The sequence below is a fragment of the Mycotypha africana genome, assembly GCF_025528875.1.
Source record: "Mycotypha africana strain NRRL 2978 chromosome Unknown BDF20scaffold_7, whole genome shotgun sequence".
NCBI lineage: Eukaryota > Fungi > Mucoromycota > Mucoromycetes > Mucorales > Mycotyphaceae > Mycotypha > Mycotypha africana.
In genome coordinates this window covers 420,369-436,295 of record NW_026515731.1, presented here as the reverse complement: position 1 = coordinate 436,295, position 15,927 = coordinate 420,369, and the positions used below count along the sequence as shown (strand labels likewise).

Below are 15,927 nucleotides of genomic sequence, written 5' to 3'. Positions count from 1 at the left end.
TCATTCTTAGCACCTTCGGGAAAATAAGAAATTCAAATATGTCTGGGTGATAACTTTCTCAATTAACGAATAGTCAATTTATTATTTTACTGATGCCTGAGCTACATCAAAAAGCCCTTTATGAACATTACTACCATTTTATCTTGCTGAAAATAGTAGGCGCAGAATCTGCCTTTGGATTATATTCCCTTGCCTTTGCTTTAATTCCTTCCATGATATTCTTTAACTCTGCCTTCTCCAAATCATCCCTCTTACTCAACACTGTTTCCACAAAGGCTAAAGGAACATCAGGGTAGGCCTGTCGCAAAGTATAATAATCCACAAACACCATACGTCGATTGCTTTTAAGTAAATTATGCACTTTCTCAATTACATCAAACCGTTCTTCCATCTCCTCCGCTGATGTATACTTTGCAAAGAAATTGAATGAAAGACGTACATCAGCTTGAATACGGTCTAAACATGAATCCATGTTGAATTTGGCTTGCTTATGTCGCATTGCTTCTAAATACATCGTCAAAAATCGGTCCAAAATATCATGGATCAGCTTATCGAATATGAACTGATTCAGGTGCACAAAGTCGTTGCAATAGTCTTTGAACGTCTCTATCACAGAGGGCATGAGTGGCTGCTCGTACCAGCGGACAGTAAATAGATCAGCAAAAACAGGTTTGATATCATTAAAGGTCACTTCAAGAAGGGCCTCACGACAACTAGCAGCGATCTGCAAATAGCCGTCAATGGCAGTAGAAAGCTTATCTTCCACTTGTGCTTTGTAATTTGCGTCCACAATGGGCGGCACGCGAATCAAAATATCATTGGCAAAATCAGAGCATTTGATTTGATCGTTGGCAAGAGCCATTACATATTCGACAAAGCCAACCGACACATCTTCGGGCTGCTCAAGCTGCTTTGTAAGCTCCGTGGCCAATAACTTCTTCCAAAAGCTTTGAGAATCTTTCATCACTTTATGACACTCGTTGACAACAAGATAAAGGAGTTTTCCCTGATTAGCCTCGGCTGCCACGTCAATTTGTTGATTGATGATTTGAAAGAGATCTACCGCACCTGATAGACCGTATTGTCCATCTTGTGATATTTCGGGTGGTTCGTCTCTCGTGACAAACGCTTTTGATTCTGATTGCATCAAATTGGAAGTCCATTCTACTAATTTGCGTCGTACTAATTTCAGATATTCGTCGACCAAAGATTGTTCCTGTCCATCTAGCAATTGTGGTTCTAATAGTTCTTCTGTCACACCTAAACGTGTGCTCATGACGCTGTAATAATCCCTTAAAAACCTCAGAAGGCGCAAAATAGTACCTGCGTCTAGATCTTGTTGTACTATTTGATTCAATAAATCGTATGTATGCCGATGATATTCCAACACAAAATAGGGATAGATTTTATACTTTTTTGGGAAGCGAGGTACAACATGATCATAGACAATTTCCAGTTCGTCATAAATGAACTCAGTAGCATCCAACACACCTTGCCAATCTTCCTTTTCTTTAAATGGCTGGAAAACTTGTTCAAAACGTTCGCGTAATGATTCGTGCAATTGTTCAAAAAACTCCACTCTGTAAGATTTGATCGTACGAGGATTACCCTCTGCTAGTCTCCATTTCTTTAGATTGCTATTGCTTACAGTATCTTTTTGTTGAGATAGTAATAAATCCTGGTGGTGGTTTGATTGTGCCTGCCGTGCTGCTAAAGCTTTCGCATCCGCTGCTTCCTCGCATTCAATGATTTTCACCAACTTGACAATTGTAGAGCCACAGTTGTTTTCGACTAGAGGAATTATGTTTCTCGCCAATTGCCATAAATGTTGTGTAAAGTCATCGGATAACACATCCACGCGTCGAAAGTAAGTTTTGAGTGTAATCATTACATCGTGAGGCGAATCACGTGCTTGATGCATAGTTTTGTCTCGAAACTCCTCTAGTTTAAATAGGTGGTAATGTACATGGAGAAGCATCTCGTGCGCTGGACTGAACACATCATTTTGCATAGGGGCGAAAGCCTCTTCTAGTTCATCCAGCTGTTGATATAATTTTTGGAAGGCTCTGACTTTAGCTTCTGTGGCTACAAAATTTTGATGAACTTGAGATATCTAAAGGGCGTATTGAATTTTAAGACTTCAAAGCTCCTTTAAATTTGTTTTTTTTTTTTTTTCATTTATAAAACTCTCAAATGAATCTTTATCTATACCATGTTGATTCGAGGAAAGTCTTTAATCATTGATTGTGCATCATAACATAGTTTATCAATAGTTCTCATGTTCTCTTTCACACGATCGATGTTTCGATTGGACATGCTGAGGGTATCTAGACTTTCCTGTACATGGTCAAGCTGTGATTGAACACCAGTATTGAGCTGAGCATCGATGGAAGCCTTCTCTTTGGTTAATTTGCGAGTGAGAGGCCCTAATTTTGAATTGAGATCATCGGGATGTTTCAACAGTTCTGCGAGCTTACTAAGAGCATTTTCTCTAGCATCTTCCATTCTGAATGAGTTTTAATATATTATAGAATAAATTGAGGATAGAAGATAGCTTGCTACTGCTTCTCCACTGTTTTTCTTTGAGCAACTGCTACGTACAAAAGTATTTAATTCCCGCACAGAAGGGGAGTTTATGAGTGGAAAAAGCATGAATGTATCTGCTGTGGAAAAATGCGGGGCCCAAATCCAGGGGAGATCACTTTATGCAACTGGATTAGTGTGGGTTGTTGTTTAGTTTTTTTTTTGTCAAATTCAAACTGTAACTTTGCACGAACCTTTGAAACCAACTATTAACAATATGATCTTATGTGATAAGACGTCCATATGAAGTGGAATCATTGCTAAACGTATCTATCTTTTCTTATATTTGGTTCAAAGCGAAGAATTGCTAAGCAAATAGCCAGTCCTCGAAAGCGATTATTTTTCTTTAAAACAGATAAGATGATAGACATAAATGTCATACTTTTTTTTCTAACTATGCTGTAACTTCTTTAATTATGTGTTCGTAAGAATTAAGATGGAGGATGTTTGGCGAGTACTAGAGAATCTAAAAATTGGAAGCATGCTTTATGACAGCAGTGTGTATTTTGACTCTTCCTCGTACTATAAACAAACATACTTTGCTTGTATACTAATCTATAGCTATTAGTCATTATTATCGAAAGTGGTGTGATTATGAGGATACAGTAAGAGAATGGATGTAAAAATTACTCCACATTTTGCCTGTATTTGCAATCTACACATCTTAAAATCCGCTATGAAATATTGATCACTACTTGATATGGACTCAGCTTTTGTTTAAGTCTTACTAAACCTGAAGAATGTTATTTGCAATCCATTATGATTATGTATGCTCAATGAAAACTCCCTTTCATAATTTGAAAACGCACTTAAATGCGCATGCTTCAAACATGAAGTTTATTTCTTAACCCCTATTTATCGTTTTTTACATCAACATTCTTTTTTTTTATTTTTCTTCTCTTACTGAACGAAGCATTGTAAATATAACTCTTTTCAGAAGCAAAAATAATAGAAATCGTTCAATGGATGCAATAGTGAAGCCATTACCACCTTTTTATAGCAGCAATGCCAGTAGCGAAGTTTCGGACGATAATGTTTCTTCTGCATCTTCGTCGGAAGAGGGCACTGTCATTAACACACCAAGAAACAGTGAAATTATCTTCTCTGCTACTGTCAAGAGGCGTGCTTCTTCATTTTCAACAACGTCCAAGGGTAGCATTTGCAACAATAAGAAGCGCCTTACACCACCTCCACCTCTACAATTATTGAAAAGAGCAAAGAGCTACAGCCACAATAATAGCAATAATTTGATACCGCCTGTTCCTTCGTTGCCTACAACTACCAATATAGTATCATTAGAAAGAAAGATCGAAGAATTAGAACAAGAATTAAGTAAACGCATACAAAGAGAATCAGAACTAATTAGTCAAATATGGATTTTGAATCAACATGGTTACGATAATAACGCGCACAAAACAGCATATCAACGAATGAGCCTAAGCATAGAACAGTTTTTAAATAGGAGAGAAAAGTCGAATGCGGCAGTTGTCGAGAAGCGAAATAACACCATTGGTACTAATACTAACGCAACTGCCATTGTATGGTTGTATCGCATTAAAGATACTATTGGACGGTATAAGAAAGCAAATAATAGTGCTGAATCTACTAGTAAAGAGCTTTTAAGAGACATAGAGACTTTAATTGAAGCATGGCAGCTGTACAATGGTAGTGATAGCAAAAGCTTTCCTACAACAGCAGCTGTGTGTGACAAACAGGTGATAATAGCACTCGCCGATGCACTTGAAAAGAGTCAAACTCAAAATAATACCATTGAAACTCACCATCAATCGCTGGTCTACCATTATCAGTCCGAGCTAAGTAGTGTTACGGAACTGTACAAACAGCAGATAAGCACCTATAAAATGCAATTGCTAGATTGCCAAGAACAAAAGGAAGAGCTAGAGCAAACTTTAGATATGGTGAGAAAGGAAATGCAAATGATGCTCGAGGAATTAGAAGATATTAAACAGCAAAGGATACGGTATAAGGCACAGGCCAGTCGACTTAAAGCAAGCCTAGATGCTGTACATAAGGAAAGTAATAGGCATACTAGCAACAACAATAACAGCAGTAGTATCGAAAAAATAGTTGATGGAAACGTAGCAGATCAGAAAAAAAGTATAGACGCTTTACGTGCATTACATCAAGATGCGGAAAGACAAGCTGTCGATTTGACTCGTGAAAATAAGCGGCAAGCATTGACAATAGCCAGTCTTCGAGGTGAAATTAAAAGGGCAGCTGAAGCGAGATATAAGATATTTGTTGATTCAAGAAAAACAAGGAATAACGAGTGCTGCTGTCAAAAAGAAGGATTATACAATAATGATAGTACAAAAAATACAAAAGCAGATGAACTGCATGCTTTGCAGATCGCTTGCCGAGCAGCAGAATCAAATGCCACTATCCAACGCACACGCGTAAAACAATTAGAGCAGCAACAAGCGACGATTAATAAGGATCTTCAGGCACATCTTCAAAGAATTGTCCAATGGTTGCATCAGCGGCAGCAACGTCAGTGTATTTGTGTTGAGAAATGCCACACGTTTCAAGAGATAGCAGAGCGAATAGAATTGGAGCAAAGGCTATGGAAAAGCAATAGTAAAAAAGAAATGCAGAAGAAGTTCGATATCGATTTACTTCACGTTCATCGAGACTTAAGGCAGGCTATTTCCAGAATTAGTGGCTTAGAGGAAGAGATTGATACTCTTCAATTACGGCATGAGCAAGAGTTAATACAGTCGATATACGAATCACGACTACATCACGACAGACGACTCCATAGATTGATAACAAACCATAACAGAAAAGAACTTGCCTTAGAGAAAAACTTGGAAGTTTCCAACCAAAAAAATAAGACTTTGCAAAACGAACTATTGATTTTACAGAGTCATAATATGATGATGGCACAACAACTAGTAAAATTGACTGCCTAAAAGAAATCATTTAATTATAGTATATATTAAGATCAATACTGAAGAGCAATAATATATACTTAAAAATAAATATAAACACTTTGATAAGCATATATATACCTGCCACTAGTGTAAAACTTTATGTTTTATACCTCTTTTTCTTCAACACTGTAACTGCTACCATGCCACGAACAATTCAAAAAAAGACCACTATCAAGCCATCAATCAAAGGTGATATGCAGACGAGCAATAACACAGTACATATTTACAAACATAAACATATGCTCAGTAACAATTACCGAAGCCCTACTTCTCCTCATGACCAGGCCATTCAGCTCCAACCCTACCCTCCGTGTCCCGATAAACATCATCAGCTGCATATTATTGAAAAAGACAAAGATAATAGCAGTGGTATTGCTAGAAGCCCGCGTCAGAAATATCATTTAGTCGGTGAAGGCCTTTCACCTTATCTTTTGAATGCTGCTACCGAAACCAACAATATCCCGCCAGAACACTTCGGTTATCATAGTATTCAATTGATGACAAAAAATTACTGCTTCTTTCACAACACTTACTATATAATGAGCTGGTGTCCTGTTTGCAAATTCACTATTTAAGTTAATAACAGCTGTGTTTATTCTCTTGTTATTCCAACAGCATAATGTTTAAGTCCCCAGACTTTGATAATAAAGGATAGAGTAAGATTATTATTTTTTTCTTTTTTTTCATTTAAGAGCATTTTAATCTAAACTGTACCTGGAACAAACCAAACTTTTCTTTTATTGTTCTTTTGAATTTCCTTTTAAAGTTTAGTATCCAGGTGAAATAATCTTCCATTTCATTTGACAACTCCACTTTAACCCTGTATTACATTTTTAAAGCTGCTTCTTATTGCTCATTATGCTGTCATAGTTGGGCTTTTCAACAAGTTTTGCTTTTATTTTATTGACACAGTTTTTGATATACTTTTTTCAATTTTAATCTGCAACATTTACATTCAGGATGAACAGCATTTCGAAAGGACTTTGTAGGCGATTGGCTTTCAAGAGATCTTTCTCTTCTGAGGTTGAATTGTCCGCAACGCCCAGGGTAAGGAATACAAGGAAAGTGAATAGTTTCGTAGTTGGCGCCTTCGCAGCGACTGTTGCTGTTGGATGTCTTTACTATAATTCTCAAACCAGCGGGCGTGCTGTGGGTAACGATAAGCTTGATGATAAACGATATGTGCCGCTCAAGTTGATCAAAAAAGAGCAAATCTCGCCCGATAGCTATTTATTGAGAATCAACATACAAAAAGAAGATGATAAGCCGTACCCTATACCTTCTGCTGTATTTATAAAAGACGATTCCATCCAGATTATGCGACCTTATACGCCCATCAATCCGAATCCATACAAAGATGGCTATTTGGACTTGGTAGTTAAGAAATATGATGATGGATCTGTTTCGCGTACTTTGACAGCCTTAAAACCAGATGACAACCAGCCTATATTTGTAAGAGGTCCTATGAAAGAGGAAGAATATGATTATAAACCCCACAGTCTGGATCAGATTGGAATGGTACATTTTATTACATACTGTGTATTGCAGCTTTTCTGTTGACCTATAGACTTACATTCTTCTGAAATCAATATAGATTGCGGGCGGTACTGGCATTTCCCCTATGTATCAACTCATTTGCCATATTTTACAGAACCCAAATGATAAACAAACTAAAATATGGCTAATCTATGGCAATAAGTCTGAGAAGGACATTTTGCTGCAGAACGAATTGGATGAACTGGCCAAGACTTACAGTGATCGCTTCAAAGTGAAATACATCTTGGATCAGCCTCCACCTTCATCTGATGAAACTACTGCTTATGAAAAGGGATACGTGACGAAGGAAATGATACAAAAAATGCTAAAAGTTTATGGCAACGAAGACAATAATAATGCTGCCAGCAGCAACAGATTAAAGATCTTTGTTTGCGGGCCTAATGCTATGCTAGCCAAAGTTTGCGGTGAACGAGCACAAGATAATAGCCAAGGGCAAGTGCGTGGTATTTTGGCAGAATTAGGTCTTTCTAAAAATGAAGTTTTCAAATTTCAATGAGATAATAAAGCAATTGATTATTTGATATATTTTCTAATGCTATGTATGATGGAACCTGAGTATTCAAACGAACATGCAAGGATCAATGCTAGCCATAGAAATGCTTACCGTCCAAATAAGTATCAAAAGAATATTCTTTGGTAACTATGGGTTTATCCATGCTAAATTGATAGCCTAGTAAAACTTTAATTGTGCCTGAAGTTGAATAGTTGATATTGGGCTTACAATGTTTTATGCTTTCTTGGTGCTGTACTTTCCTTTCCATGAAGCCTAATCGTCAATTTGAAAATGGAAATTGGGAGTTGTAGTGGACTAAGTTGAGTAGCGAGACTGTAATAAGCGATGTTTCGGAGAAAGTGCATTCAAACCGTAATAAGAGTAGGGAAATACACATAATGTAATTTTGATGAATATTTTTGCTACGTGATTATTAATTATTCTCTGAAAACAGGGAAGAAAAATAGACGTTTATAGACTCAATTATTATTGACTGTACTCAGAAAGTCCAACACAATACAAGTGTGCAAAAAAAATAAAAAAATACATGATTATCTGTGCATTGTTAGGTTAGTACGAAAAAGGAAACAGTCCCTAAAAAACAATTCATACTCTATTAAAAGATAGACATTATGCCACTGATATTTTCGCGGCAGTAACGCAAAGTGCAACTCTGCTTTCAGTTCATGTTTGAGTTGCAAATATAGGTTTTGCAACCCTGCATCTGCAAAAAAAGAAAAAGAAAATGCAAATCTGTGAAATGTTTGTGCAACAAGCAGAAAGATTTTGACAGATGGATGAAAAGGAGGAGATTAAAAGAAGATCTGCATGCCAAAATCAAGGTACAGGTGCAATACCCTTGCTCGATCCTTCCTCTTTGTTTCTGCCAAGACAACAGCAGCATAGCCTCAATAACAATGACAATTGGCAATTTAACACGTTTACCTAGTATTCGTGATTTGATCAAGTTATATAATCTTTCTGCCAAGTCTCAGTTAAGTCAAAATTTCATTTTAGACAAGAATATTACTGGTAAAGATAGGATATCTGTAGTGACAGTCATGGTGGAGGGCTCACTCTTTCATTTTGCCTCCGTAGACAAAATAGTAAAGACGACATCCATATCAGCAAGGATGACACCGTTTGTTGTAGAAATCGGACCGGGTCCAGGATTACTGTCCCGATCGATTTTAGATGCAGGCGTGAAGCGACTCATTGCCATCGAGAAAGATGAACGATTCATACCGACATTGCAGGTAAGCAACAGCCGCAGAATTACTTTCAATCCAATTTGCGCAACTGAATGAAAAATATATGATAGCAACTATCGGAAGTGTCTGGTAACCGACTCCAAGTGATTCAAGGCGATGCTTTGCATATAGACTACAGCCATATTGTCCAATCAAACATGTTGAGTATTGACCAGCAACAACAACAACAACATCGACCGAAACAAGAGCCTTGTGAAACAACGTTAGAACAACAACATGGCTATATTATGGGCAATTTACCATTTAATATTGCTTCACCCTTATTGTTAAAGTTCTTGAACCAACAAGTCAATCGGCAGGGTCTGTTTGGATTGGGCCTTGATGTGTGCATGAATTTGATGTTTCAAAAAGAAGTAGGCGACGTACGTACATAGCAAGCTATTTTATGGTTGAATAATATGTATGTGTTTTGACTCCTTTCATTTTACTTCTTTGTATAGCGCATCACAGCTGACGTATCTACCTCAAAACGCGGTCGACTATCCGTCATGGCACAAAGTGTTTGTAATGTAAAAACAGTGTATAAAGTACCTGCAACAGTTTTTGTACCTAAACCAAAAGTCGATGCATCAGTCATACAATTTGTGCCGAAGAGTAATTTATCAATTGATTCAACAACCTATTTGACATTAGAGAATGTCCTTAGATATTACTTTACAAAGAGAAGAAAGACAATGGGTCATTTAACACAACGGTTACGAAAAGAGTGTCCAGGTCAATTTACACCTGAATTATTACAAAAGATGGAAACCATCATTGATTTCAAAGCGAGACCTGAAGACGTAACAACAGAACGATTTTGTTATTTGTCAAAATTATTGAAAGACCATGAAATCGTGCAGCTTCCTTTGATTTAAAGGTTTTGTTGGAAGTATTAGCAAACATGGTCAAAAGAAAAGAAGAGGAAGCTAAAAGAAGCAGCAAGCTATAAAAGACAAAGGACATAATTTCAACTTTGACCTAAACATCACGACGACTTTGCTTCAAAGGAGAACCTGGTGGATCGTTATTCCATAAAGAACAGGCCTTTGCTCAAAGTAACAATATTCAATGCGTCAGCGCTAATCTCTTTAGGATGCCACATATATTAAAGACAACTTCATGACCAATTCCTGAACTCTGCGATTTTTATCAAGTTATCTATCGATCACGAATATTACACTAAAATAGGAACAGTATTCTTCAAATATGCTGGTCATTGTTCAAATAACCCCACCACATCTGTCTCAATTTCCTTTAATTTTTAAACAAGATTGAGGCATTTAAAAAGTGATTGTTATGATCATGCATGCATGAAGTATCTACCTTCGTTTGTCCACATAAAAAAAAAAAAAAAAAAAAAAAGGAAACCAATCACAACATCATTTTGCATCACATTCCTTCATATAATGGTATTTGTTAGATATCTAAAAATATTTGTTCGTTTTGCTTTTGGGAATTTCAACTGATTGTGACACCTGTTAAAAAGTCTCGATGAACTACACTAATTTATTTAGGATACATTAAAAAGGTTTATAGACACCCGCAAAGCGTTCTAAGCCCGATTGACGAGCTTATGTTCGTCTGAATTAGCTTCAAACCTAAATTTTCAAACAGTGTTTTTTGAAAGAGCCAAAGTTAAACTTTATATATAGCGAATAAGTATGCTTTTCTTTTGAAAAAGTCTCTTAATTCAGATAGCTGTTTCTTTGGGCAATGTCCATCGAAATAACTACAAGGTCTTACCACAGCAATTCAATTTGATATTTGAAATGAATACTGTTCTTCAAGTACGTATAATGTCGCAAAACTGATGCCTGCATATTATGTGGAGCCCCTTTTTTTAAATGTCTCTACTTATTTTCTTTTGTCCATTGTTTGTTTTTCGAGAAGCGTCAGATACCAACACCAATTTATGCAGTGTAACAAGCTGCTCCTTCACCTAAAAGCAAAGAGAGTTGACGAAAAAAAAAGTTGGCTTTAATAAGGTTTATGCTGACTTATCACCTTTTGATAAGGAATGAAGTAAGCATTCCATATATGTATACATATATAAAAAAACCATCAACACAAAAGCCATCTCTTACTATAGCTCGCTAATTGTATAGATGTATTGTAAAAAGCGCATGATTGTCTACTCCCTAATTCAAAAGAAAAATTTTTTTTTCTTATTCTTCAAGTATAAATAGACGCGCATTTCAGTACCTTCCTTTGCTTTTTCTTCACTGCAGTTCAAGAAAGCGAAGACCCTCTAAACGCGTTTGTTATCGTGATGATGATACGATGCTTTTGTCCTTTTGTGCTCGCTCAAAAACGGACACCTCCCCTGTCGTCTTACTTTCGTGCACAATGTAAGAGATGATGCGTTTCCCCTTTCACCGCTTACAAAATAAAGGATCTATAAGGCAGCCCATTCTTTTATCGTTATACTACACTTGATCGCCTATCGTGATGATGATACGATGCTTTTCTGGTTTGGATCCATGTTGGAGGTGCACTTCGTCCATATAGATCATAGCTTAAAATCAGATGGCGCCTTGTCGATTCAACTGCTCCTCGAATCGATGCTCTTTTTTCGGGGACTTTTTCTGGCCTTGAGAACATAGGCATTGCAAAAAAGAAACAAATCCCTCAAATCCAGGTAAAGATCGTTCCATATCCCACTATTAAGCAAATAGTAAGTACGCGGCTCTTTTCTGTTCTTTATATAGATGTGCGCGCGCGTTCCAATGATGATCATCATGATGGCCGGTTTATGAGCTCCAAGGGGTACCCCCACCTTCCTTTTGGGATCAGATGGCTTCTTACCTTCCCGTGGTTGGTCCTGTGTCAAGGTTATCGTTTACAAGAACCCCTCGAGAAACCAAACAGAAGCCTTTATCGATTTTTATCCTTCTGTCACAATTTTTACCTTTCTATCAAACGTACGAAGAGCCACTTCAGAAATCAAACTACAAGTCTTTATCTATTTTTACCTTTCTATCAAACCTACGAAAAGCCGCTTCAGAAATCAAACTACAAGTCTTATCTATTTTTACCTTTCCTATCATCCGTTTGAAGAATAAATGAAAACGAAACTTCGTACTTGGCTCGTCCTTTTTTTGGCCAAAATATTCCATGCTTATTATAATTTTCAGTTTATCTATAAGTAATTATGACTTCTTTCAAAAAAACATCTCTGAACTGGTCAAAAGTAACTTTATGAACTATCGTAGACTAAGTTTAGCCAAACTTCTTCACTGAGAACTTTAGCATTTTACGTTTTATTAACTGATATAACTTGGTTGGCAAATTAGCTTGTCATTCTACATTCGTTTTGGAAGCGTTAACATTAAGATATTTACTGCTTTTCAATATGTAGGAAGCAGACCTATTTGGAATGTGTTTAAAACTCGAAATACAACTCTGCGTTGAAGCGACTGAGCAACAAGTGATGAGCTTCAGGAACAGATTATTTGGTTTCCCCGCTTCATGAAAAAAAGCATTATCCAATGAACGGAGTTGCGATATAACAAAATGCATTTGTATAAAGTCAAAGGTAGCCACTTCGCTCTTTTACAATCTTTCTTTCCGTCACATAAACAGTTCAAATTCATGTTTCCGCTTCTTTTCCTCAACTAAATGAGCTATTCCTTTTCATTGCCAACTACAGGAGCTGTATCGTTTGTAGATTATGTTGATAGTACAAATTCATCGGTCTCAACTAAAATCGCTGATGCCACTGCACAAAGAGGGCGTTTACGAGCCGTATTGAAGGGAATGAAAAAAGAAACACATTCAGAACGAGACTATCAGCTACTTATAAACGTAAGAGAAAGAGGATGGAAAACAGACAAAGGAAAAAAAAAAACTCTTCAGATCTAATTATAAGGCACATTAACCATGTTGACGTTGTTCTTCCTCATCTGAATTCACATTGAAATTGAACAGACCATTGAAGAATATCTGCCCTATTTAATTGGACTTGTCAACTGTATTGAAAGTAAAGAAGTGGCATTGAAAAAAGATATCGAAACATCCTGGAGATCTACTCTGAGCGATCACATTATACACACTGGCAGTAACGCACCGCGTATCACTTGCAAAGATATCCAATATGAATTGATTTTCGTCCTGATGACATACGCTTATGCTTGTACGTTAAAAGCAAACGAAATTCTCAGAATCAGTAGTAGTCCTTATGATCATCATCATGGTGTCAACGGTGATGGTACCAGCACCAGCAATAATAGCCATTCCAGCGCTGTTAATGCAGATACGTATAATAAAGCCACCAATTTATTGAATACAGCTGCTGGTGTATTTCATACAGTAGCAAATGACGTGATACCCACTTGGCAACCCAACGGCAGCAACAGCAATAACAGCAAAGACAGCGATAATAGTAGCAGCAGTAGTAGTAGCATCAGTAGTAATAGCAGCAAGCCGGTAGAGACAAATCGAGAATTCGCAATCGCATTATCAAAGTAAATTAATCTTTTTGCTCAATAACACTATGATGCAATTGCTTTAACTAACAAGTCAACATTTTTGTTGTGTTCGAAATACTTAAGAATGACTTTAGCGGATGCACAAGCAGTGGCTATAAGTAAAGCATTAGTAACTAGCAATATATCGAAATCATTGACAGCAAAGTTATATATGGGAGTAGTGGATCAATATGAGATGGCATTTGGCTTAATCAATTCCATTCCTTCTGGCACTCAGGAAGTGACGACAGACCTGAAAAAATATTTGTCAGATGGAACATTATATTATAAAGCAATGGCAAAGAAATATTTGGCTATGGATGCAAATCACCATCAGTAAGTAGTCAATGGCAAAAGTTTAAAGGATAGGCTCTTAATGCTTTGAATAATAACGCTTTTCATTTCAGAAAAATGGGTCAAGCATGCGGCTTTGCAAGAGATGCTAAAGCAGAATTGAAATCATTACAACAGCATTCTATCACAAAAGCAGCTGCTCATAAATTGAAAAAGTTATCTTCTTCAGGCACAGCAACAACAATCGCTGTGGCAATGAAAGCAGCAAAAGAAGAAGAAATCGTCGCAGATATGCTTTCTCAATATCAAATGATCAACGATAAAGTGTCTTACGAACCCGTTCCTTCTCGCCAAGAATTGCAAACGTTGATACCTGGAGGAAGAAATTTATTGGAATTAAAACATTTTGCTTTACCGGAACCCATGTTTGGTCCTTCAGTGAAAAAAGAAGAAAAAACTTACTTACTGGAAGGTCGTTATTTCTAATCAACAAAATTACAATTCATCTATACCTATACCTGCGTTTCTGCCCATATCAACCAATGGATCATCGTCTGCCTATCGAATAGTTTGCCCCGTCATCTCTTATCTTCTACAATTGTTACTTGCTCCTTTATGCAAGTCTATTTTATGTCTTGATCATTTCTCCCTTCCCTCAGCATCTTTCCTTTTGGGAGCACCTAGTAGGACGACTAACTGCCCGAAAAATGGGAAAAGCCCGCAATGAACACACAACCATTACATAATGTGTATGGTCTCACAAATAAACGTTTAAATGAAAATCACCGAAAATCACTTTTTTTCTTTCCATTCATTTCCTCTCTGCCTCCATTGTTTTCCGCTTATGTGTTTGTAACAATCAGCCCATGTCAAATTACCAACAAAAAGTCAATGAATTATTGGAATGCTGTCAGAATGAATGGGTTACCTTAGAGCAACTAGCAACAATCAAGAAGAAAGAGCCATCTTCACCAATAGCAACAACTCCTACTTTACGAGATACAAGTCGAGACTTGCGCGAAGGCATAAAAAAGCTCGTTCATTTGCAAGATCAGCTTGATGAGATTGGCACTATTGTGGAGAAAAATACCGAATGGATTAAAAAGGCGGATCTACTAATAGAGGATGTAAGAAAAAAATTAGAAACTGCTAGAAATTGTAAGTGGATGATCTATTTACTGTTGTTGAACAAATATATATCGTCGTTGCATAATGGAGACTTGAAGTTGAATAAAAAATTACTGTTTCCATAGTAACTGCAGAATATGTTCAGCCGACGGTTAGTCAAAGTTCACCAGTGAAACTCGGTACAGTCTCAACAACAGTCGATAACGATAAACAGACAAGAAGGTTCAGCGATTACAGAATGTCCGACATTCAAGAATACGAAGAAGATAAAGTAGACCTCACTAAAAGAGACGACATACCAACTCAACAACAAACAGTCATCACTACAAACAAGGGTTATACAATAACTCTATTGAAAGATGACGATGAGGAGGAGCAAGATCAACCAGAATTTGGCCAAAAGTCGCCTGAGGATCTACTCTCATTATCAAAGAAAAAGACTTCAAAAAAGAACCAATTTCTTAAAAACTTGATTGTTAAAGCGTCCCAATCAACGCCTGTCAAACCATCGTACTTATCCACGCCAACAAAAGATGAGCAAGCGCATATCAACTTTTACGACTCAACTACACTTGAAATTCCTTCCACCGATGCTTCTTCCACGACACCCTCTACTTCTTGTTCGTCGGCAACTTCCACATCCTCTTCATCTTATATATTTGCTACTGATGCCACAGTAACTCAACCTTTGCGTGTAGGCATTGGATATAGTAGCTATATCTGTTACAACTGTACCATCTTCAGTGATAAGGTTAGTGATAGGAGCTGTGCAAATTGTGAGGGTCGTTCTAATCCTATTTCGTTCCGATAGGGCTCGCCTATTACCGTACGAAAACGCTACTCGGATTTTGTCGAACTGAAAGAATCGCTGATGAAGGAATACCCCACATTAAGAAAAACTATACCAAATTTACCCCCAAAGAAAGTAGTAGGCAAATTTACGCCGAGTTTTGTAGAGCAGAGAAGAAAAGAATTAGAGTATTTCTTCAAATATATTGTATTACATCCAACTTTGGGTGGGAGTTCCATTGTAAAGCAATGGATTATAGCTCATTAATAGTACCTTTTATGTAAAATTATTGCTTTTACTACCCATTATTATTATTTAACATATAATTCGTAATAGAATAAATGACATTAGATTCTCCGATTCTCATAAAACTCGACACTTTTTTTATTTTACTGTTTCCTATTGTACC

At 36.9% G+C, this 15,927-nt stretch overlaps 7 protein-coding genes across 7 annotated transcripts; 5 read left to right on the top strand and 2 right to left on the bottom strand.

Moving 5' to 3' along the window:
* Nucleotides 1-130: 130 nt before the first annotated feature.
* On the bottom strand, nt 131-2,505 carry BDF20DRAFT_822768 (exocyst complex component Sec6-domain-containing protein; the record flags this gene model as incomplete). The annotated part of the gene is made up of 2 exons (XM_053077738.1): nt 131-2,113; nt 2,212-2,505. The coding sequence occupies 2 exons, from the start codon at nt 2,503-2,505 to the stop codon at nt 131-133; spliced, it is 2,277 nt and encodes a 758-aa protein (XP_052934667.1).
* Nucleotides 2,506-3,545: 1,040 nt separating this feature from the next.
* On the top strand, nt 3,546-5,516 carry BDF20DRAFT_821891 (uncharacterized protein; the record flags this gene model as incomplete). The annotated part of the gene is made up of 3 exons (XM_053077648.1): nt 3,546-4,240; nt 4,436-4,620; nt 4,672-5,516. The coding sequence occupies 3 exons, from the start codon at nt 3,546-3,548 to the stop codon at nt 5,514-5,516; spliced, it is 1,725 nt and encodes a 574-aa protein (XP_052934666.1).
* Nucleotides 5,491-6,343, bottom strand: BDF20DRAFT_591243 (uncharacterized protein). The gene is made up of 3 exons (XM_053075828.1): nt 6,252-6,343; nt 5,616-6,173; nt 5,491-5,512 (listed from the first exon to the last, which is right to left on the bottom strand). Exon 2 carries the CDS (start codon nt 5,936-5,938, stop codon nt 5,717-5,719), a length of 222 nt encoding a protein of 73 aa, XP_052934665.1. The 5' UTR covers nt 5,939-6,173; nt 6,252-6,343; the 3' UTR covers nt 5,491-5,512; nt 5,616-5,716.
* Nucleotides 6,299-7,776, top strand: BDF20DRAFT_877340 (uncharacterized protein). Its single transcript, XM_053081429.1, has 2 exons — nt 6,299-7,055; nt 7,132-7,776. Exons 1-2 carry the CDS (start codon nt 6,498-6,500, stop codon nt 7,588-7,590), a joined length of 1,017 nt encoding a protein of 338 aa, XP_052934664.1. The 5' UTR covers nt 6,299-6,497; the 3' UTR covers nt 7,591-7,776.
* Nucleotides 7,777-8,504: 728 nt separating this feature from the next.
* BDF20DRAFT_943449 (S-adenosyl-L-methionine-dependent methyltransferase) lies at nt 8,505-9,949 on the top strand (the record flags this gene model as incomplete). Its single annotated transcript, XM_053084821.1, has 3 exons — nt 8,505-8,843; nt 8,909-9,220; nt 9,299-9,949. The coding sequence occupies 3 exons, from the start codon at nt 8,505-8,507 to the stop codon at nt 9,713-9,715; spliced, it is 1,068 nt and encodes a 355-aa protein (XP_052934663.1). The 3' UTR covers nt 9,716-9,949.
* A 2,438-nt stretch (nt 9,950-12,387) lies between these two features.
* BDF20DRAFT_590925 (BRO1 domain-containing protein) lies at nt 12,388-14,276 on the top strand. Its single transcript, XM_053075827.1, has 4 exons — nt 12,388-12,644; nt 12,768-13,303; nt 13,391-13,642; nt 13,714-14,276. Exons 1-4 carry the CDS (start codon nt 12,459-12,461, stop codon nt 14,084-14,086), a joined length of 1,347 nt encoding a protein of 448 aa, XP_052934662.1. The 5' UTR covers nt 12,388-12,458; the 3' UTR covers nt 14,087-14,276.
* A 1,272-nt stretch (nt 14,277-15,548) lies between these two features.
* Nucleotides 15,549-15,785, top strand: BDF20DRAFT_823180 (PX domain-containing protein; the record flags this gene model as incomplete). The annotated part of the gene is made up of 1 exon (XM_053077778.1): nt 15,549-15,785. A coding segment is annotated over one exon (237 nt), but the record flags the coding sequence as incomplete, so codon positions are not given.
* Nucleotides 15,786-15,927: the final 142 nt, after the last annotated feature.